The sequence below is a fragment of the Hyperolius riggenbachi genome, chromosome 7, assembly GCF_040937935.1.
Source record: "Hyperolius riggenbachi isolate aHypRig1 chromosome 7, aHypRig1.pri, whole genome shotgun sequence".
NCBI lineage: Eukaryota > Metazoa > Chordata > Amphibia > Anura > Hyperoliidae > Hyperolius > Hyperolius riggenbachi.
In genome coordinates, this window is record NC_090652.1 from 138,519,560 (window position 1) to 138,542,121 (window position 22,562).

Below are 22,562 nucleotides of genomic sequence, written 5' to 3' on the forward strand. Positions count from 1 at the left end.
CCTAGAGCTGTGCAGCCGCACTCGTGGCTGTGCGGACTGTGCAGCCGCGGCCAACTCCAGCAGCCATATTGACAGAGGCAGGAGAGCCCGACCCGGGCCGTGCGGTCGTGACCTGCCGGGGGGGCTATTGAGCGGCAGGGACCCGGCGCAGCGACACGGAGGGCGGCTGTGCGGACTGTGCAGTCGCGGCCAGCTCCGGCGGCCATATTGGCAGAGGCAGGAGAGCCCGACCCGGGCCGTGCGGTCGTGACCGGCCGGGGGAGCTATTGAGCGGTGGGGACCCGGCGGAACGACACGGAGGGTGCGGATGGCGTCCTCCGTGTCTTTTAAAGAGATGCAGGTACTTAACTTTTTAAACTTTTTTTTTATATGTTAGCCTCGTAAGTCCTTTAAAGAAAACCAGAGATGTTGCATTACAAAGATGTTTTACTTACCCGGGGCTTCCTCCAGCCACATAAGCATGGAGACGTCCCTCGCCGTCCTCCCGTTGTCCTCCGTTCGTCCCCCATCAGCCCTGGTAACTGGCTCAGTTGGCTCCAGTCTGGATCAGCCAGGGTCAACTGCGCATGTGCAGACCTCCTGGGCATGCGCAGAAGACCCAGGCTGATGTCACTGAGCCAGATACCAGTGCTGAGTGCCGCTAATCGGAGGACTGCGGGAGGACGGTGATGGACGCAAGTGTACCAGAGATGTTGCATTACAAAGTTTTTTTTACTTACCAGGGGCTTCCTCCAGCCCCATTAACACGGATGCGTCCCTCGCGGTCTTTCCGCAATCCTCCGTTTAGCGGCAATCAGCCCCAGTATCTGGCTCAGTGACGTCAGCTGGGTTCTTCTGCCCATGCGCAGGAGTTCCGGGCATGTGCAGAAGACCCTGGCTGACCCAGACTGGAGCCGACTGAGCCAGTTACCGGGACTGATGGTGGACGAACGGAGAACAATGGGAGGACGGCGAGGGACACCTCCATGCTTATGGGCTGGAGGAAGCCCTAGGTAATTCATTGGCCAATAACTTTACCACTATTTGTCACACCTAAATGATCTATATCTTGTTTGTTTGTTTTTTTGAGCACATTAAGCTTTTTGGAGGTGATTTTTTTTTAGTAATTATTGTATCCTCTATCCATTTTACAAGAGAGGAAGAAAAAATATACTATTTCTCCATTTCCATCCACTATAGTTTTAAAATAAACATACTTTTTTTTGCATAGCCTCAGAAGAGTCAGGAGATCAGAAAAAAAGCCACAAATGTCACCATTATGGAAAGCTAACAACCAGGGCTATTAAAATGTGAGGGTTTTGTATTCTACCGACTCGTGTAGTTTTGCTAAAATTTTCCTAAGTTTAATCATCATTTTAAACATGACATTTTTAATGATGTATTGAGTTTATACTTACCTAATTTTTTTGTGACTGTGTCCAAGCTATAAGACATATTACAAAGTATTCTTCAACTCATTATAATTAAAATGAGGTCACATATATGTCATTTGATAGAATGCACAGCAATCCATTATTCTCAATATGCTCCTATGCCTTTTTTTTTGCAGTTCATTGAGATAGGGGCTGTGATGGAGCAGAGTGGTCTGTACACACAGATAGGCACCCTGTATAACAAGTTATAACTCTTTACTGAAGAGAAACGTGAAGAGATAAAACATACACCACCATCAGAAAGTGCAGCGTATTTAGAACAGAGAGGAACACACAGAATGTATACAAGAAAACACAATACCATAGAGATCATCACTTCACTTTACAGACATTGACATCTTTATAAGGGAGGAAGGTGGCCAAGTAGACATTGAGGTTGGCCCGCGACTAGGTCCCAGTGTACAATTTCAGCCCACTTTGCATTTGAGTTTGACACCTGTGGCCTAGTTAGTGGAGGGTTCAAATTAGAGTTAGGGTACAGTGGGTGATAGAAGAATATCAGTTAACCACTTCACCACTGAGGGGTTTTACCCCCTGACCACCAGAGCAATTTTCACCTTTCAGCGCTCCTTCCATTCATTCGTCTATAACTTTATTATTACTTATCCCAATGAAATGAACTATATCTTGTTTTTTTCGCCACCAATTAGGCTTTCTTTAGGTAGGACATTATGCCAAGAATTATTTTATTCTAAATGTGTTTTAATGGGGAAATAGGAAAAAATGTGGGAAAAAATTATTATTTTTCAGTTTTCGGCCATTATAGTTTTTAAATAAAGCATGCTACTGTAATTAAAACCCATGAAATGTATTAACCCATTTGTCCCGGTTATAAAACCATTTAAATTATGTCCCTATCACAATGTTTGGCGACAATATTTTATTTGGAAATAAAGGTGCATTTTTTTCAGTTTTGCATCCATCCCTAATTACAAGCCCATAGTTTATAAAGTAACAGTGTTATACCCTCTTGACATAAATATTTAAAAAGTTCAGTCCCTAAGCTAACTATTTATGTTTTTTTTTTTTATTGTATGTTTTTTTTTTTTTAATTACAAAAAAAAAAAAAAAAATTGGGGAGTGTGGGAGGTTATAAGTTAATTTATTGTGTAAATGTAATGTTTGAATATGTAAAATGCTTTTAGGGTGTAGTTTACTATTTGGCCACAAGATGGCCACAGAGTGTTTGTTTACATGCGACCTGTAAGCGTCCGGAAGGACGCTTACAGGAAGCAGTAGGAGGCTGGGAGACTCACAATGATCTCGCTGTTTCTGAAAGAAGCAGCAGATCATTGCGGGGGCTAGATCAACGAACGGGAATGGATTTTCCCGTTCATTGATCTCCGGGCGAGCGGGCGGCGGCGTGCACGAGTGGCGGGTGCGCGCGCACGAGCGGCGGGAGCGCGGACAGCGGCGGTAGCGCGGAAGGTACGGATTTCTCCGTCCCTGGTTTTTTAGGGGGGAAAAAAGGGGCAGAGAAATTCGTACCGCTGGGGGTAAAGTGGTTAAGCTACCCATATTCGACTATACTAAGTTATTGGGGAATGAATGGGAAGGGAATGAATGGGAATGGGAAATGGGAAAATTCCTCTGTTCCATAAGGTGAAAACAACCTGCAGTGGTTAAAATGTGTATTCAAAACTCAGAACTCACTATATAATATAGTGTACCACAGCAAAATGTCATTTTACTGATTTATTTATTTTTTGTAAATAGTTTTTATCAAAAACTACAAGGTATTTTTGACTTTTTTTAACTTGTTCCCATTTTCATGCTGTTCATATCGGCAGGTTGTTTGTAAGTCAGGCGTCTGTAAGTCGGGGACTACCTGTATATTGCAACTGCCCTGGAATTTCTGTGAAGTTGCTGGTGGGGACCTCAAGCCTCTAGTCAGACCTTCAGACTTAAAGGATACCTGAAGTGACATGTGACATGATGAGATAGACATGGGTATGAACAATGCCTAGCACACAAATAACTAGGCTGTGTTCCTTTTTTTCTTTCTCTGCCTAAAAAAGTTAAATATCAAGTATGTTAGTGGCTGACTCAGTCCTGACTCTGACAGGAAGTGACTACAGTGTGACCCTCACTGATAAGAAATTCCTACTATTAAACACTTTCCTAGCAGAAAATGGCTTCTGAGAGCAAGAAAGAGATAAAAAGGGGATTTTTTTTAATTAGTGAGGGTCACACTGTAGTCACTTCCTGTCTGAGTCAGGACTGAGTCAGCCACTTACATACCTGATATTTAACTCTTTCAGGCAGAGAAAGAAAAAAAGGAATACAGCATAGTTATTTGTGTGCTAGGCACTGTACATACCCATGTCTCATCATGTCACATGTATCCTTTAATCCTTTCAGGTATCCTTTAATGCAGAGAAAAGTCCAATTTGTTTTTTTGCTGCTGTTCCAAGATCCAGTCTTAAAAGGGTAAGAGGCAAGCCTCTTTTAAGGAAAAAGTGGTACAGCATGCTTGTTACTTATTGCAGCCTACAATCCGCTGGCCACCAAGCACCTTCCAGCTGCAATTTAATGCAGCCAAATGGTAGCATGTGTCTCCCCATAATTGTTAGTGGTTGACAAGTGGTGAAGTTCCTGAGAAGCAATAAATTGCCTTATGTCCATCCTGAATGCGGCTGTAGCTCTGCTCAGATGTGACTCCAAGTGCCAAGTGCTGGCAAGTGTCCATCCGGCACGGAGCAGCTGAAAGGATGTGTATGCAGTACCTTAAAGGAGTTGTCAGGCAATTTTAAATAAAATAAACGCTACTTACCGGAGGCTTCCTCTAGCCCCAAGCTCCCAGGACCTCCCTCGCCGCATCTCTGCAAGCAGCCGTTTCCCGGAGCTCCGACCCGGTCCCCGGCGATGACGTCAGAGTGACCTGGAGGTCGCTCTGTACTGCGCCTGCGCGATCGGCGCTGTCAATCACCGCCACGTGGGCCGGAGCGGACTGCGCAGGTCGCTCTGACGTCATCGCCGGGAACCGGGTCGGAGCTCCGGCAAACGGCTGCTTGCAGAGATGCGGCGAGGGAGGTCCTGGGAGCTTGGGGCTGGAGGAAGACCCCGGTAAGTAGCGTTTATTTTATTTAAAATTGCCTGACAACTCCTTTAAGGTGCACATTAATAATACAATCTTGAGTGTACAATCTTACAAAGTCTATGTAGTAGAAGGGTAAACTGAGTAAATACACATTGAATAAATATTTCGGTAGTCCCTCATATTACATAGAAGTGGTAAAATTATACAATCAAGATTGTATTATGAATGGGCATGTTTAGGGCTAGTTCACAAGGCCAGCTGCCGGTGTCTCATTTAGCCAATGCAAAAGCTTTTCTGTATTCAATAAGGGCTTGTCAAATATGTTCACGCAGTCACGCTCCTGTCCATGTGCAAGTGCGACTGCAATGTACAGATGCAAGTATGGCCTGTGCCTGTCCAGTAGCACGGACCGCTCATGCCCAGAGGAAACAGGCTGGCGGGTACTGCGCCGCCGTGGGCCATACTTGCACCTGCGCACTGCAGTTGTGCCTGTACACAGATGGGAGCACAGCCACTAAGAAATAGAGGGTCCCAGCGAGCAGTGGTGGGGTGGAGGGTCAAGGAAGCTTCTGAATCATCCAGAGGCTTCCATCTTATGAGAAAAGTAACTTTACATTCATTCCCCCACAGGTTTGCATTAAAGAGAATGTAAAAAAAAAAAAGAAGTCCCTGAGGGTACTTACCTCAGGAGGGGGAAGCCTCTGGATCCTAAGGAGGCTTCCCCTGTCCTCTTCATCCTCCGGGATCCAACGTGGGCAGCCAGGGCCGGGCCGAGGCAGAGGTGAGAGAGGCTCCAGCCTCAGGGCGCAGTGTAGGAGGAGGCACAAAACTCACTCAGCTATCATTCCCCTATTGTGTTTGAAGCAGAGAGGAATAAGAAAAGGGGATACATGGCAGTGACTGCAAGCCAGATAAATAGAGGCTAAGGTGTTGGGGGCCCTGGGGTGCCTCTTAGTCTAATAGCAATCAGTGTGTGTCGGCTGGGGTGGGAGGTACGGAGGGGCGCACTTTGGTGTCTCAGCCTTGGGTGCTGGAGGACCTTGTCCCGGCTCTGTGGGCAGCCACGAACAGCAGCAATGTAAATATTTCCCTTCCCCGCTCCAGCGCAGTCCCGGCTCTCCAATAAGCTCCGGCAGAAATATCCCTAGCAGGATTGGATCCACTCTACTACTTAGGCGACTCGCAGGTTATTTCCGCCAGAGCCCATTGGAAACCCACTACTGGAAAGCCACTACTGCGCCTGCGCTGGAGCCAGGAACTAGTCATCAGACTTGTTGGCTGTACTTTCAGAGGCTGCCAGCATTGGATCCCAGAGGGGGAAGAAAGCGGGAAGCCTCATTAGCATCTAGAGGCTTCCCCCTCTGTAGGTGAGTATCCCCCAAGGGGTGTTTTTTGTTGTTGCAGATTCTCTTTAAAATAAGTGATGGTTTATACTTGCCACAGAGAGAGCAAGGTGGGAAATAGGGTGGGAAACAATATGATCTTCTACTTGTCACACAGGAGAGCATGCATTGGGTAGAGATGGCCGAACGGTTCGCCGGCGAACAGGAACCGGCGAACTTCCGTGGTTCGCCATCGTGGAGAACCGCAAACTTTTCCGGAAGTTCAGTTCGCCCCCATAGTGCATCATGAGGGTCAACTTTGACCCTCTATATCACAGTCAGCAGGCACATTGTAGCAAATTAGGCTACACTCCCTCCTGGAGCCCCCCCCCCCCCCCCCCTCCCCTTATAAAAGGCAGGCAGCATCAGGCATTGGACTCATTTGTGTGCCAACAGTAATTAGAGAAGGGATAGCTGCTGCAGACTCTCATAGGGAAAGCTTAGTTAGGCTCTTGTAGGCTTGTTAGCTTGCTCCTGGCTGATTGTTATTGCTAAAAAAGCATCCCTCAACACCTCTTTTGAGAGCTAATCTTGTTCTTGTGATCTATTTTTTGTTTGTTTGTGTGTGTCCCACTGACCTTGTGTTGCATCGACAGCCTTGGTAATTCCTACTGTGTGTGCCACTGCCAGGCCCAGCACATTCAGTGACTACCTGTGTGTGTGACAGGTGCACATTGTAATACCCATCACTGCATATACCTTCTACCTGTTTTTCACTTCAGTGCACCCACCTACCTACGTGAGCGCACGCAGTGTCACTGAGCCTGTCAGGTACCTGTCTGTGTGTGACAGGTGCACATTGTAATACCCATCACTGCATATACCTACTACCTGTTGTTCACTTCAGTGCACCCACCTACCTACGTGAGCGCACGCAGTGTCACTGTGCCTGTTCGGTACCTGTCTGTGTGTGACAGGTGCACATTATAATACCCATCACTGCATATACCTACTACCTGTTGTTCACTTCAGTGCACCCACCTACCTACGTGAGCGCACGCAGTGTCACTGTGCCTGTTCGGTACCTGTCTGTGTGTGACAGGTGCACATTATAATACCCATCACTGCATATACCTACGTGACAGTCTCTGTTGTTCTTTCATTGAGCTACCATAGCCCGGCGACCATATGGGCTTGAAAACCGCCTCGGCCTGCACTCTGGCCATGGTGCGCACCAGTCCAGCACAGCTGTTACTACACAAGCAGTTGTTTGTGGTGCGTTACACAGCGAGTTTGGTGTGTCAGTGTGAAGCAGTACTCTTATTACACTTCCTGATTGATGTATACACATGCAAGATGTTTTAAAGCACTGGGCTTGAAAACCACGGTCTGCACTCTGGCCATGGTGCGCACCAGTCCAGCACGACCGTCACTACACAAACAGCTGTTTGCGGTGCGTTACACAGGGAGTTTGGTGTGTCATTGTGAAGCAGTACTCTAATTACACTCACTGATTGATGTATACATATGCAAGATGTTTTAAAGCACTTTAGGCCTGTAATTTAGCATTCAATGTGATTTCTGCCCTTAAAACGCTGCTTTGTGTCAAATCCAGTTTTTTCCCCCGGAAGTTTTGGCATCTATCCCACTCCGCCATGCCCCCCTCCAGGTGTTAGACCCCGTGAAACATCTTTTCCATCACTTTTCTGGCCAGCATAACTGTTTCTAGTTTTCAAAGTTCGCCACTCCATTGAAGTCAATTGCGGTTCGCGAAAGTTCGCGCGAACCGAACTTTTCGCGAACCGAAAATCGGAGGTTTGGGCCATCTCTAGCATTGGGCTCATAGGGGGAACAGTAATATATTCTACTTGTCACACAGCAGAGCATGCATTAGGCTCATAGGGGGGACGGTACTGTTTTCTACTTGCCATAGAGCAAAGCGCCCAGTGGAGGTCTCCGCTCTGTGTACTGTGCAGCGCGCACGTGTGGCATAACCCGGCCCCCTATGCGCGGTGCTTTCCCGAGATGTGACTCTATCCCCTGTGCTGAGCGGGGCGCGGTGCTGAGATACATGCGCTGCTCAACTATGAAAGGTGAGTGAAGAGAATGTGCGCTTCACAGGCTGATGACTCCGTGCATGTTGTGTATTGCAAGAACAGCTGTGTGTTACTGTACGTCTGCAAAGCATGAGACAGGGCTGCAGACTGTACAGAGAACACTAGTATTCGGGACTGTCCTGCTCGTCCACCTGAGCTCAGCGCAGGTAAGGTCTTTTCCGCTCGTCTGCTAAAATGTAGAATCAGTCTGTGTATTGTGATCAGAAGGAATCTGTGTATTGTGATCAGAAGGAATCCGTGTATTGTGATCAGAAGGAATCTGTGTATTGTGATCAGAAGGAATCTGTGTATTGTGATCAGTAGGAATCTGTGTATTGTGATCAGAAGGAATCTGTGTATTGTGATCAGAAGGAATCTGTGTATTGTGATCAGAAGGAATCTGTGTCTGTGTATTGTGATTAGAAGGAATCTGTGTATTGTGATTAGAAGGAATCTGTGTATTGTGATCAGAAGGAATCTGTGTATTGTGATCAGTAGGAATCTGTGTATTGTGATCAGAAGGAATAGGATGGACGATATGCATATGAATCAGTCCTGTGGCTGAGTTGTTGGTTTCACTTCACTTCACTGTTTTATCTGAAAGTCACATTGTGTAGGTTTTGTGACCACGGCAAAAAGGTTGTGTAGTTGGATGGATTTAATTTTAAGACTAGAGGAATAGGACTAATGGAAATACTCAGTTCACACTACAGTACAATCTCGTTATAGTAAACTCTGATATAGTAAGGCCCTGTTCACAGTGGTCAGTTGCGTTGCAGAAAAATTCTGCATGTTAAAGGTGGCCATACACTGGTCGATTTACCATCAGATCGACCAACAGATAGATCCCTCTCTGATCGAATCTGATCAGAGAGGGATCGTATGGCTGCCTCAGCATGAAATCGATTCACCGTCTGTGAAGCTGCAAAACTCCTGCCCTCCCCCCCCCCCCCCTACCTGCATACATTACCTGATCCGGCCGGTGCGAGTCCCCCGGTCTCCGCTGTCTTCTCCGCTCTGGGCTCTAGGGCTCCAGCTTCACTTTACTTCCTGTCCGGGGAAGTTTAAACAGTAGAGGGCGCTCGGAGCCCTGCTGAGAAGGAGCAGCAGGGACAGAGGGGATACGCGCCGGCCAGATCAGGTAATGTATTGCCGCTAGCGTTGGTCGTCGGACGTTCGAATGCCGCTATCGATGCACTCCTGACCCGCCGGTGATCGAGCGAAATTTTCCACCTGGATAGATTGACGGGCCCGATCGATTTCGGACGGAAATTGAACGTTCGGTCAGCGTTTGCGCAACGATTTCACAGCAGATTCGATCACAGTGATCGAATCTGCTGTATATCGGCAGGAAATAGTATAAGTGTATGGGACTTTCTGAAGTCTTTAGACATTTGCCACATCCGCTATATCAACAAGAATCCACGCTTTGTTAAAACTAAGTATGTGTTCATAGATCTGTACACATAGACACAATGCAATTTTTACATCAGATCGATGAGACATTTCCTGTTGGTTGATCATTTCCAACTTGTCCGATCCGCCTGCGATTGAGAACAGGCTCAATTTTGTGCAGTACTGATCTCAAAACCAATTCCTTTCTCAAACGGAAACAGATCGGACGTGTTGGAAATGATGGAACAACAGGAAATTTCCCATTGATCTGATGGGAAAATTGCATAGTGTGTACTAGGTGACAGTCTGATGGCGTGTTTCCTTGTGCATGTACATCAGTGAGCCTTGGAGTTCCTCTGTTAGACGTCTGTATATACAGTATTTGGTTTGTTGTCATAGGCTACTGCACAACACATTGCACTGAAGGAGTGCTTTGTAGTTCTGTGCTTTTTGTTTTATTAATTGTGCTGTTTCTATTTGCCCTAGCAGATGAATGCAGGAAGCTGAAATCATTCTATACATTTCCTCCAGTGGTTTTATGCAGCATTTATAACATTTTGTATATACAGTGTATCAAAAGATTGCTTTCTGTTACAAATACACTAGCAAACCCTTTGTGCCCATGTGGTTTCCTGACGACCTTCAGTTTCTTGCAGTTAGTACTTTATACCTTTGCATTCACTTTATATACATCTCTGTGTAGCAGATAAAGAATATGAATAGGCTTTGTGGGCTTGGCACTTTGTGTGAAGGTCTACTATCTATGATTTGCTTTGTGCTTCTGTATCTTTGGCATGTGGCCATGTGAAAGTGAAAGTAGCATGCTAGACGCAGCAGTCTGGGCTGCTGTCCAAGGAGACTTGCATAGGGAGTTTCCAAAGACTTGGCGCTGTTGTTTAGTTTCCCAGAAATGGCCTGACTTACAGTTGTGTGCAGGCAGGTATACTGTATATTCCAGGGTGTGATGTTTTGTATACAGTTATGTCTTTATCAATATAATTAAAGTACAATTCCAGGTTTTTGTTTCAGCTTTTGGATTATATTGTAAGGGGTTAGAATCTTTTTTCATTAGTTCTGTTATTTGTTTCCCCACTGATAAGATTCCAACCTCCAAGTCCCAAAGGGGACCCATGTCGATTTTGCCAGGGACGCATTGGAGCTAGAACCATCCCTGACTGCAGGACTGCACTGATTAATCTGGAGGTGGGCTAAAATATGAATATCCTCCCACAAGCCTTTTTTACACTGCCGAAATAGGGGCACTGACATTTTAGCATGTAAGAAAAGGAGTATAATTATAGAGAGTAATTATAGTGGCATGACCTGGGCATAACTAAGCCAATAAGGATGTTAGCTGGATGCAATTAAACGGTTCCTTAGGCCTGGTTCACACTGGCAATAAAAAGCGGTCGGGTCAAGGATCATAACAGAACGGATCGTAACAAATGCATACGTATCCAATGTTAACCTATGGATTCGTCACATTGGTCTGTTTGAAAAGATCTGTTCCACACACTCTGCTGGAACGGACCGCAAGTTTGGAGCTGCATTGATTTTTCCGGACAACGGGGCCCAGGGGAACAGGAACAGACACTGAAGTACTGCATTGGGGCAATGAGAAATGGATTGTGGCTAAAAACGGACTGTTCTAGCCAGCAATCTACTTTGGTGACGGGGTCAGGGGGGGGGGGGGGGGGGGGGAGAGATATGGGAAAACGGAACTGAACCAACTGAACGGAATGGAAGTGGATTCCTTCAAAGCTAAATCGGATCAGTTTTCAGAGATCCATCTACCAGGTAAGTGCCAGTGTGAACCGGCCCTTAGTCACATGATTGTATCCTCAGTTTATCCTCAGTTTATAGCAGAATTGCTGCACCAAAACAGCTAACTAGGTCAGGAAACTGATACTTCACAATTCCACTTTTACTTTATGTTAAAAAAAGTATTTTCGGACTATAAGACGCTCCTGACTATAAGACCTGGATTTAGAGGACAAAACCAGGAGAAAAAAATAAATACTTAACATGGTGCATCCATGATGAAGGGGCATCTTGTGGATTATGCCCCCTTTGTACCTCATGCCCCCTTGTACCTCTTGTGTCTCCCTTTATTTTCCTCTGTCCCCCTTGTGTTCGCCTCTGTGCTCCTTATGTCCTCCTCTATGCCCCTTTGTGTCCCTATTTGTTCTCCGTTTTCCCCCCTGTGTCCTCCTCTGCATGGCCACAGTACAGGGAGTGTCCGACATTGCAGCAGGTTGGAGGTTCGTATTGGCAGGCGTTCACAAGTCAGGAACTCCCTGCATTTGGACTATAAGACGTAGTGACTTTTCCCCCCACTTTTGGGAGAGAGAAAGTGAGTTTTTATAGTCCAAAAAATACAGTAAACAGAATAGCAATCTAGGGCATTAAAATTGCCAATAAAACAATGGCCAAATGCAATTTATTCCAAATACTCAGAAATGCACACTTTATAAATGTGTGACATGAACAGTTAGGCTACTTTCCCACCAAGACGTTGCGTTTTAGGGGACGTTATGGTTGTATAACGTGCCCCTAACGCAACGCATGGTGGTGTTGATGTTATACGTCAGATTGAGCTGCGTTATGCAGCTCTCAAAGCAGCCGATCCAGGATAGTGATAGGAAGTCCGGATCTTTTTAAGGATTCAGATCATTTGAATCAGATCATTGAAAAGATCCGGATCTTTGAACCAAATCATTTGAATCATTTTACGAGGGAAGCAGACTGGCTGAAATGATTAGCAGGACAGGACTTTCCCTGCACTGTACATTCTGTATGTTCCTGTTTCTTCCAGACAGACATCCACTGTGAACCAAATCTTTCATTGTAATGATCCGGATGATTCGACTCAGAAAAAAGATCCGGATCAAATGAACGATTGGTTCATGATCCGGGCAACACTACAGTCCTACCATGAGTCACCACAGTGCAGTGAATATTAATTAGCCATGTGGCTGGCCGCGGAGGAGGAGGGGAGACCTCCTCCTCCAACATTACTGAGCATGTGCAAGCAGTCTAACGCTGCTTAGCCCAGTATATCGTACAGCATGCAGCACTTTGTTTAAACGTGCTGCGTTACTATGTAACGCAACGTGGGCACTGTGAACAGCCCATTGATTAATCCTTGCTGTGAGTTAGGCTGCGTTACAGGCTGCTGTAACGTGGGACTTTAACGTCCCACTGTGAAACCAGCCTTAAGGGTGCCTAAAACAAGAGGTATATGGAAGCTGCCATATTTATTTCCTTTTAAACGTTACCAGTTGCCTGCCTGTCCTGCTGATCATGCTGACATCAGTGTCTGAAACCTACACCTGAAACAAGCATGTAGCTAATCTTGTCAGATTTTTGTCAGAAACGTGATCTGCATGCTTTTTCAGGGTCTATGGAAAAAGTATAGGCTATGTTCACAGTGTCTGTTGCATTCCCTGTAACAGCAGGAATTCAATGCAACGGAACAGGAAAGTGGCAGCTCTGGATGCACAACTCATACTGGGCCCAATCCAATTCACTATTTCTCCTGAGTTTTCTCCTACGTGATATTTTCACATTATATATAAAATGCCTTATAAGCCACCAACAAGCAAGAAAATACTCAGAATAATTTTTATATTCCTTTTTACCTACTTCTTGGTACTTTTTCACTTGCGATGCAAATTCATTTATACTTACCCGGGGCTTCCTCCAACCCCATAAGCATGTCCCTCACCGTCCTCCTGCGTGCCTCCGTTCAGCCGCAATCAGCCCCGGTAACTGGCTAAGTCGCGTCAGTCGGGGTCTTCTGCGCATGCGCGGGGGTCTACACATGTGCAGAGGACCCCGACCGATGCAACTTAGCCAGTTACCGGGGCTGAATGGAGGCACACGGGAGGCTGGCGAGGGACTCAGTGGACCTTATGGAACTGGAGGAAGCCCCGGGAAAGTATAAAATCTTTACTTTTTAACGTCTCTGGTACACTTTAAATGTATTAGGAGTCAGAATCTGAGCATTTTTTTTACCACTTTGATTCCATGTACCCAAAAATTACTCTGACTTCTCGACTCCCACTCCATTGTCCTGACCACAGCAATGCAAATTCATAATACTAACACCACAGGACAGCAATGCAAATTCACACCACTAACACCACAGCAATGCAAATTCACACCACTAACACCACAGCAATGCAAATTCACACCATTAACACCACAGCAATGCCACTTCACACCACTAAAACCGCAGCAATGCAAATTCACACCACCACGACTATTTTTAAACAAGACATTTTATACTGTTTTTAGCTTTGGTAAAGTTTATCTATACTGTAATATTTACTTGTCATATCTGGATTTTTCTTTTGCTGTTTATCACTTAAAATTGGTGGTAAATTCCCATTGTTATTTAAAAATAATAATGTATACAAATTCGCTCCACGGCAATACAAATTCACATCAAAGCAATACACATTCACACCACAGAAAATGCCAATTCACTGTATAGACAGGGGCTAGTCTAATTTAAGGGATCCAGGAGGAAACCTCATAGGGAACAGCGCTCCAATCACTGCACCCTCTTCCAGCACAAAGCGTTTGGCGAAATAGTGTGGGCGTAGTTTACTTCAACCTATTGGAAACCTAGCAGTTTGAGAGGATGCCATCCAACCAATCACGTTAGCTGAATTTCCCTATGAGGTTTCTTGCTGAGTCCCCTGAAGTAGTCTAACGCCCAAATTTACACCACAGCCTTGTAAATTCACACCACAGCTTTGCAAATTCACCCCACAGCAATGTTGCTACAAAATGGCCGATGCCAACTTTAAAAAATCAGAATAGATACCGCGACTCAAGAATTACATGGAAAAAACCCCTGTAGCTGTAACATCTCTTGAATGGTTTGCATGTGTATTGTGCTTATTTCATGAGCAGGAAAGAATGGTGTTTTCCAAGACAAAGAAGCTGTAAAGCAGTGAAACAAATACTAGAGATCACATGCTAAACCAGCTTTTCATATCAAGTTCTCTTGAACCATGACTATGTTTATAGAAAAAATTCAAATCAGATGCATCTGAGACACACCGTTGTAACGTTATTTCCTCTTAAAGGTTATTTAAAAACCAGTACCACCCTTGAAACCAGTACCACCCCTGCATCTCAGGGTCTCCAGAGAGTTGCTGCAGCGTGTAAACATTCAGTGAGACCAGACAGAGTAGGAAGTTGTTGTTTTATTTTTTTTTTTGTGGGGAGGGGTGAATTATACGTTTACTTACTAGTTGCAGGTGTCAGGTTTAGTAAGCTAAGGTGCCGGAAAATGTGGGCGCAGGGTAAAGCCGAAAAACGGCTCACCCTGCTCCTGCAATAGCCCTGGCTAATTACTGTTCCCTCTCCAGGTCGCCGCCCAGCTATTCCTGGAGGTCGAATTACACTGTTTTTATAGTAATTTGGGCTTTTTACAAATTATAAAGCAGGTGGTTACGGCGCCAAAATCACGCGTCCCATAGCAGAAATGTTATGCCACGCGGGCCGCATAATGGTAATTGGGGGCTCAGGTGGTTGCTGGACCTCCGAGTTGCGGCAACTCATAAGGGGAATAGTATTCAATGCCACCAAGGAGTTTTGACTCACCGGTGAGTGCCATTACTTTACTGCAATAAGCCTATAAAATCTTGTATACATACAAATAGTATATAAAAGTACTAATGTCTGGACAGCACATGACAAATTAGAATTTTTGAAACTTGCAATTTCTTCTTGTTGACCCACTTCAGCTGACATTGTAATACAGGGACTTGGAGCTCCAGGTAAACAACTAAATGCACAACCACATACATATACTGTAGGTGAACTATTTTACCTGCCGAAAGAGTAACTTTTGTAAATTCCTTTTAGTTTTCTAGTTTTCTTACTGCTAGTTCATGGTCTGGTGAGAAGGAAGGTCACGCCAAAAGCTACAAGACTGAAATATGAAACAATGTTATCACCTGGCCATCTATACAATATAATCTGGTTATGTGAAGGGTCAGAAGAGAAGGGGGTTAAAATACACAAAGCATACTTAGGGCCTTTTTCCACTAGCCTGCGATTTGCTTCTGATCGCAAATCGCAAGGTACATTGAACTAATGGAAACTGCAGCAGCAATTTCCATTAGTGCGATCCGATTGCGATGCGATTTTGGTCAAAGCGCAATCGTCGTCCTGCCGCGTTTTGTATGCGATTGAGCTGGACTATAATGAGTATAGTAGCTCAATCGCAATCGCATGGTGGAAATTGAAATGCGATTGCGATCGCGATCGGAATCGCGATTGCAATCGCGATCGCATTTCATAGTGGAAAAGAGCCCTAAACAAGTTTGTTCTTTTCTAGGGTCCTTTCACATTGCATCAATTGCATTTCTTTACAACGGACAACATAATTGCCTCCAGAGATGGTAAAGATTCCCCAGCTCCAGAGGCAGAAATTCCAAAGCGCCCCCCATAGCTGAATCCTGCCTGACCCAGAATAGGTAGCAGACATGGCTGCTATGTGTGACAACTGCTGATCAAAACAGTATTATGCTATGTCCTGTTTACTGTCATTGCAAGTCCTAACGAGGTGAATGAAAAGAGAGTGGTGACCCCTAATCAAGGCTCTTTTGCTGGTCTGTGGCTGGCTCGGCCATACTGTCTAGTGAGCGCAATCTATTATTGGCCTAATAGAGGTGTTGGTCATGGCACGTTTGAAGGTGGTGGAGATTGTATTGTTTTACAGAACTTCACTATTTTTGCGTTTTATATTTTCTCTTCCGAGGTACTGATTATGTATAAAGATTGGAAGGAACCCTTTGGGATGAAGATCTGCATACAGGACACCCCTAAAGACTGTGTAGTGGACTTGTATGGTGATCTGCTATGATTGACTGTTTAATGTAATCTACCTGTCTGTAGAGCGCTTCTACTTGTTATTCATGTTGAAAGAATCTGTCAAGAGGCTTACCAAATCCTTCTCCAGCCTACTGTTGCAGCAGTGGGTTCCTTTAAACATTTTTGATCCTATGGCTTAAATATGGTTCTTTGGGAGTGCAGCCTTGAATACGGTAAGCGCGCTCACACTGGGCTTGTGCATGTACGATCTGTGACTAATAGAATTAAGTGTTTGTGCACGGAGTAAAAAAATCTGTGCACGGACGGACACATGGATTACAGCGCAGGAGATTTGGGCGCAGCCGGTGACACCATAGGTCATAATAGGAATTACGGCTATAGCGGCGCACAGTAAGTAACTTCGGCGCCGTCAGAAGATGGAGCTAAAGTTTCTTTTTAAAGCACTGTAATTCGGCCGCCAGCATCGGCTGGCAGCTGAATTACATCATTCTCCACCATCCACGTGGACCTGGAGGGGGAATAGTAATTAACGCTGCTGGGACTTGTGCAGGACCAGGGTAAGCCCTATATCGGCTGTATCCTGCGCCTAAGTCTCCCGGCGGCAATTACATTCGTACGCGTGCACAGGTGGCTTTGTTCTACGTGGCATGTGTGGAGCATTCTGGTGCATGCCTAGTGTGGGTGCTCTTGACAACAGCTGCCCTCCCAGACAGAAGGTAAAGAGGGACCCTGTGCTGGAATTGTGAGCTGGAGAAGGATATTTTTTGTGAGTTCAAGATTGCTTCAGGGGCATTGCTAGGGTCCCGGGAGATCCAGGCACCATGTCAGTAATGAGATGCTGTGTTGCAGAGGAGAGAGAAGGTGGGCATAGCTGGCAGAGGAGAGGGACACACACACACATAGGTGCCGGCTCTGCCCCAGCCCTTGGATGTGCCCTGGATGACCCCGGACCCCCCGGCATAGTAGAACAGCGGGCGACAGATTATTCACCTCCTCCGTCCACTTGAGGCATCTTCACTTCCGGACATCTCCCCCTAGCGTCAGACGCTAGGAGCTGTAGCATCTAATTCATTCTCAAACATTAGGGGGAGAAGCCCGTGAAATAAAAATGAACTCGGACACCAAGCACCAGAGGTGAGTACTGTGCTGCCTGCTGCATGATTCTGTCAGGGGGAGTTCGGGGCACCCGAGAATAGATCCGTGGCACATGCTGCGAATCTATGGGGCTAGCGACGCACCTGAGTGCTGGTGAGTGGTAAAATTAGGCTATATCCCTGGCAACACCCCTCCTCGCCACTGCAGGGCTGACAGCTTCTGGACCTTCGCTGCTCTCTGCCAGGACTCTCCTGCACAGGGAGCCCTGGCAAAAGCATCTTTATATTTCCTGCTGGGGCTCCCCACTGGTCCACTAATTAGACTAATAGGACTTTACTGGGTTCCTTGTAGTGCTTCTCTAGTATTAAATTGATGTATATTTATTTCTTCTTCAACTTCATTTTCTTCAATCTTGATTGCAGGGTCACTGCCACTTGCTGCTGTTACCCACCTCTCCATTGTCAGGCTCCCCTGTCACTGCTACCACCTGCCACAGCACTGTAGCTCCATGCCAGGTTCTCTCAGCACCGCTTCTACCCACAGCAGCACTGTCGCCGCTCTGCAGGACTTCATTGGCACTGCCACTACCCAACACAGCACCGCTGCTCATCTGCCAGGCTCTCCCACACTGCCAACACCTCCACCACTCACTGACACCCTAAAGCTGCAATAGTAGAAGGGAACTCCAGCAAAAGCATCTTTGAGTATTTCACTGTGGTTCCCCAAATGTCCAGGCGATGGGGAAATGTCAGATAATTTAAATTCAGACCTTTGGCATTGGCACTGGAAAGCAACAGTACACCACCCACTTCACATAACCTAGCTGTTTATGCTTCAAGTGATTTGACACTCATTTACTTCACCAGTGTTCAGTTGGGCACTGTTAACAACAGGATTTATAAGTTTTAAAAACATTTTTTTCAGGTGGGGATCCTGACTAGTTTTCTGGGCATTAAGCCTCGTACACATGTATCAGAAGTGTCGCTAGCAGGGATTGGCACCAGATCCATGAGGCGACATTGTGGCACAGACACTGTACAGATGCATCACTAACCTGCAGGCTAGCAATGTGTTTAGGGATGATGGAGTGGCATGGAAGTGACGACATGCGGCAAGCAGGTGAGTGGGGAGAACAATGTTCTCGGCTGGCCAAATCGATCCGCCAGGCTGACCACTGGCAGGGGCCGCTGTGCACATGCTAGACTCGTGGCAGAGGCGAATAGAATAGAGATAATAGAATGGACAAGTTATCCAAGGTCCAGTGGCGTAGCTTAGGAGCTGTGGGCCCCGATGCAAGTTTTACATGGGGCCCCCCCAAGCACTCTATTCATATCAATTGATGCGGCGCACCAAAACCTGCCAATGGCAACTACAGTGTCAGAGGTGCAAGAAGGGGATGGGGAACAGGTTGTTAATGATTACCACTATTCAAAGTATCTATAGAAGTGATTATTATGAGCACAGGACCAATAGAGAGCTAATACTGCAGTTCAGGGAGGGCCCTACGGGGCCCCTCTGGCCCAAGGGCCCCGATGCGGTCGCAACCTCTGCACCCCCTATTGCTACTCCCCTGCCAAGGACAATAGAATGGACGGGTTATACAGGGACAATAGAATGGGTAGTTTATGCCTAGAAGGCTTTGTAAACACAGTTGGGTGTGTTGCAATAATTTTGCCAAACCAAGCAGGCTGTTTGCACAATCTTGAAAGTGCATTAGAAGCGAGGGGGAAGTGAATCTTAATAATTGGTATTTGTTTCTGGATAAAGCTGGAACAGTTTGAGCATCAGTCTAGTTTTTATTAAGTTGCTGAAGATACTCATTGTGCCAAGTGCCAAAAGAGTCCTGTGATAATACTAAGATTAAATATCACTGCACTAAATGTAATAACAGTCTTACCAAACTCTCCCTGCTCAAACAAACAGTACTCCAGCAATACTTGCATGCAGAAAGCCTCTTCAGCATCCCTGACATCTAGCAATAGCACTAGAAGCCTCATGTTCTGGTTGTCTATAGTCTGGTGAGGTAGATGTGTAATAAATGACCGCTGTACTTCTCTGGGAACACACTAGGCAGAAGCGCTAGCTTTTTTGCTGCTAACGCAAGTCTATGGGCCACATGTAAAAATGCATATAAGTGCGTTTTACATAGTGTTTTTTTATAACGCACAACTTGCTGTATAATTTTCTAACGTGCAAGTAAAACGCACATAATGTATGTCAATGGAGACGCAGGGGAATGCGTTTTTACATGTTTTTTTTATGCATTTTTTTTTATGACATTGATTATTGAAAATAAAAATGCAAATGCAACAAAAATGCTTAAAAGGCATAAAAACTGCACATGGGGAACGCAAATGCTGATGCATACAAAAACGCATCAAAAAGTGAAAAGCGCACAGCGCAGTAAACGCATAGCTTTCTGCACTGTCTAGTGTGCTCCCAGCCTCACTCTTCTCCATACAGAGGAAATGAAATAGTTGTGCAGACACTTGATGGAGTACTATTGTTGAAGGATTATCTTGCTGCGAGTGATGTGTTTTACCCACTGGAGTTTTTTCTATTTTTCTGTCATAATACCTGCAAGAGAACATTAATTAGCAAGGAGTATCTTCTCACTGGCAATTAATTGATAGAGGCAGAAAGAAAGTTTTTACTCTGGGCTTGTCTAACACATGGTTTGAGGGCCACTAACAGACCCCTGCCCCATTTTTGTTTGCCAGTCTCTGCTCCCTGCTCCTTATTCCACTCACCTTACTCATACAGCACTGGCAGACTGGGAAAGAAGGCATCTGCAAACATGCAGGATCTTTTTGAGATGGGTTGCTAATCTACCAACTTGTAGCTGGGATGCTGGTTAGTCTGCACAGGAAAGTGGGTGGTTCACTTAGGACCTAGGATCTCAACATACGGTATGCATACCCCAGATGGTACATATGTTAGGCTCAGGGTGTACTTGTCATAGTCTATCCATTATCGTGAGTTGTGAGTTGACAAAAAGATAGTTCATGAATGGAAAGAACTCAAACACCTATACTGTATTTTGTTACTTAAAAGCATAAGTGAATGTTTGAAAAATATTGACATTAAAATTTGAAGTACACCTAACAAATATTGCATAAAGGGGTACTTGAGATTATTTTAGCCAATATATGTTTTTTTTTGGCAAGCACCATTTTTCATAAAGGGATACCTGCAGTAATAATGTTGAGTAACACTAAACTTCTGACCGATTGTGAATTTTGTGGCAGCACTTTTGCCATGTGATATACAGTAAGTATCTTTATCTGCCTCCTGTATAATGTCAGAGGTCTCTGCCTCTCCAAGAAGTTTCAAACGCGGGTTGTACATTGTTGTTGTTCACTATTTAGTCAAGTCTTAGGGAGCCCATGGACCAAAGCATGCCAGAACCCTCTATCCTCTACTGCCTCTCGAAGTTGTTGCACATTATAGGACTATAATCGGGTAGAATTCTACAGAAACAGAGATGACCAGTCCTCATAAGGTTATGCTATACCACAAGGCTGGACATCTCGTTTCTGTACTCTTTCCAAAGCAAAAAGAATTTTGGACCAGAGGTCCACTGAAAACTGCTGTAATTGTCTTACAATATCAGGTCTTCCTCAGAACAACTGTAACCCGATTTAAACGTTAGCACCAGGCCCCGTCTGAGGGGAATCCAGCAGACACTGACTCAGATGAAAGTATCAAAGATTTATTTGCGACCTAACGATGGTCACTGTCAGCTTGAATCAACCTGTAACACTTCAACAACCCAGTACACCTCTCTTGCACATCACAGGTCAAAATACACAATCCCCAAGTCTTAACAGCCGGTGCACCGGTAAATGCTCCGAATAAAAAGGTTAAGTTAAATACAAATTATATAAGAAATGTAAGCTACAAAGTTCTCCTTGTACAACAAGCAATCACTTTACAGCATGTTTACATCACAGTACCACTGTTGGGGCGTGGGCTGGGGAAAGGGGATGGTCTACTGAGCAATTTCAGTTCCTAAACAGTTCTCAGTCCCTTGCAACCAAGTCCAAGCTATATTGCTCAGCAAAACCTTAGGGGAACTCGTGACAGTTCATAAGATGGTACTGTATAGTTGCACAGTTCATTGGTTGATCCCAAAAGGATGTTCACCTTGCTCAAAGATATCTTAGACTCTTGACCCTTGATAAGACCTCACTTCAAACCCACTTTACACTTAACACACCTGTCCTGTCTGGATAGGGCCTCCAAAAATAACAAACAAAATAAATCAAATAAACAAAAAGGTTAGGAAAATAAAAGTAAACAAAATAAAATATAAAGTGACCAATGCACCCAGCTATGCCACCCAAATCACTCTCCCACAATATAACTCTCTTTTAGTGCACTTTGACTTTTAGGCTGAATAAACTCTAATTTAGAGTTGATGCAAAACTTGTAATCCAAGTAAGTTAACTCTGTATCTTGGTCAGATGACAGTTCACTTTCCACTGTAGCACACTTTAGTATCACAAGACACAATGCAACTCCTCCTCTTTCACTTATCTTCTTTTAACACTGAAAGGTTGTCTTTACAATCACAGACTCAGTAATTTCCGGTTTCTTTAGGACCGTGTACTTAAGTAATATGCATAAATCACACTTTGGTTCACTTCTTAGATCACTCTTTTTGTCACACTTCAGAACATAACACAGAAGAATACTTGAACTTTAACTCTTGACTTCAAATGGACTTGACAGGTACACTGTCTCTGAATCAGGCCTTAAGCAAGCGGTGGCTGTGTCAGCTCAGCGGGGTACTTAATAGAGGCTGATAATGTCTCTTGTAACAGCAAAGACTTCACACTCAATACACTTCACTTAGTCAGAAGCAGTTTACTTCACTTTAGATGGCAGCAACAACTGTATCATCAACACAATGTCTCGGTATATTAAATGCCTTTTGCACACAGACAGTCTCTGGTAACAGCAATATGAACAGGCCTGGCCTCTCCAGGTTCTGGGTTGCTATATTTCTATCTCAGCAAGCCTCCGCTGGACACTGGCTGCTAACTGAACACACACTGTAACTTGTAGTTGGCTCTAGGGCCCATACTCATCTGACTGACGGATTTTCTTTCTTTCCGGGCTAGCTTGGATTGGCACTGTGTACACTGCCTCTAGTCTCCGGTCACTGTCTGGCCTGGTTGCCGCTGTCTCTCTGCTCTGCTTAGGTAGCTGCGTGGCCGCCAGGTCCCCTCTTACGCTCTGGGGTGACCGCTGCAGACACCCGCCTCGTGGCCTCTTCCCCACTCTCTCCGCTGCCTGCCGACTTCTCTAAGTTCCGCTCTCT

The 22,562-nt window shown here is 45.3% G+C and overlaps 1 protein-coding gene across 5 annotated transcripts in view; it reads left to right on the forward strand.

Annotated features, from left to right (window-relative positions):
• CIITA (class II major histocompatibility complex transactivator) overlaps positions 1 to 22,562 on the forward strand; it is a 242,012-nt gene that overhangs the window by 153,693 nt on the left and 65,757 nt on the right. The window contains exon 1 of one of the 5 annotated variants that reach the window (XM_068244684.1): positions 7,829 to 7,888. The exons of 3 other annotated variants lie outside the window; for them this stretch is intronic. In XM_068244684.1, the coding sequence (XP_068100785.1) occupies positions 7,867 to 7,888 (22 nt within the window). In that variant the 5' untranslated portion in view covers positions 7,829 to 7,866. Of the gene's footprint in view, positions 1 to 7,828; positions 7,889 to 7,908; positions 8,059 to 22,562 lie in introns of those variants that run through there. One more of the 5 variants, XM_068244687.1, reaches the window with a different exon arrangement.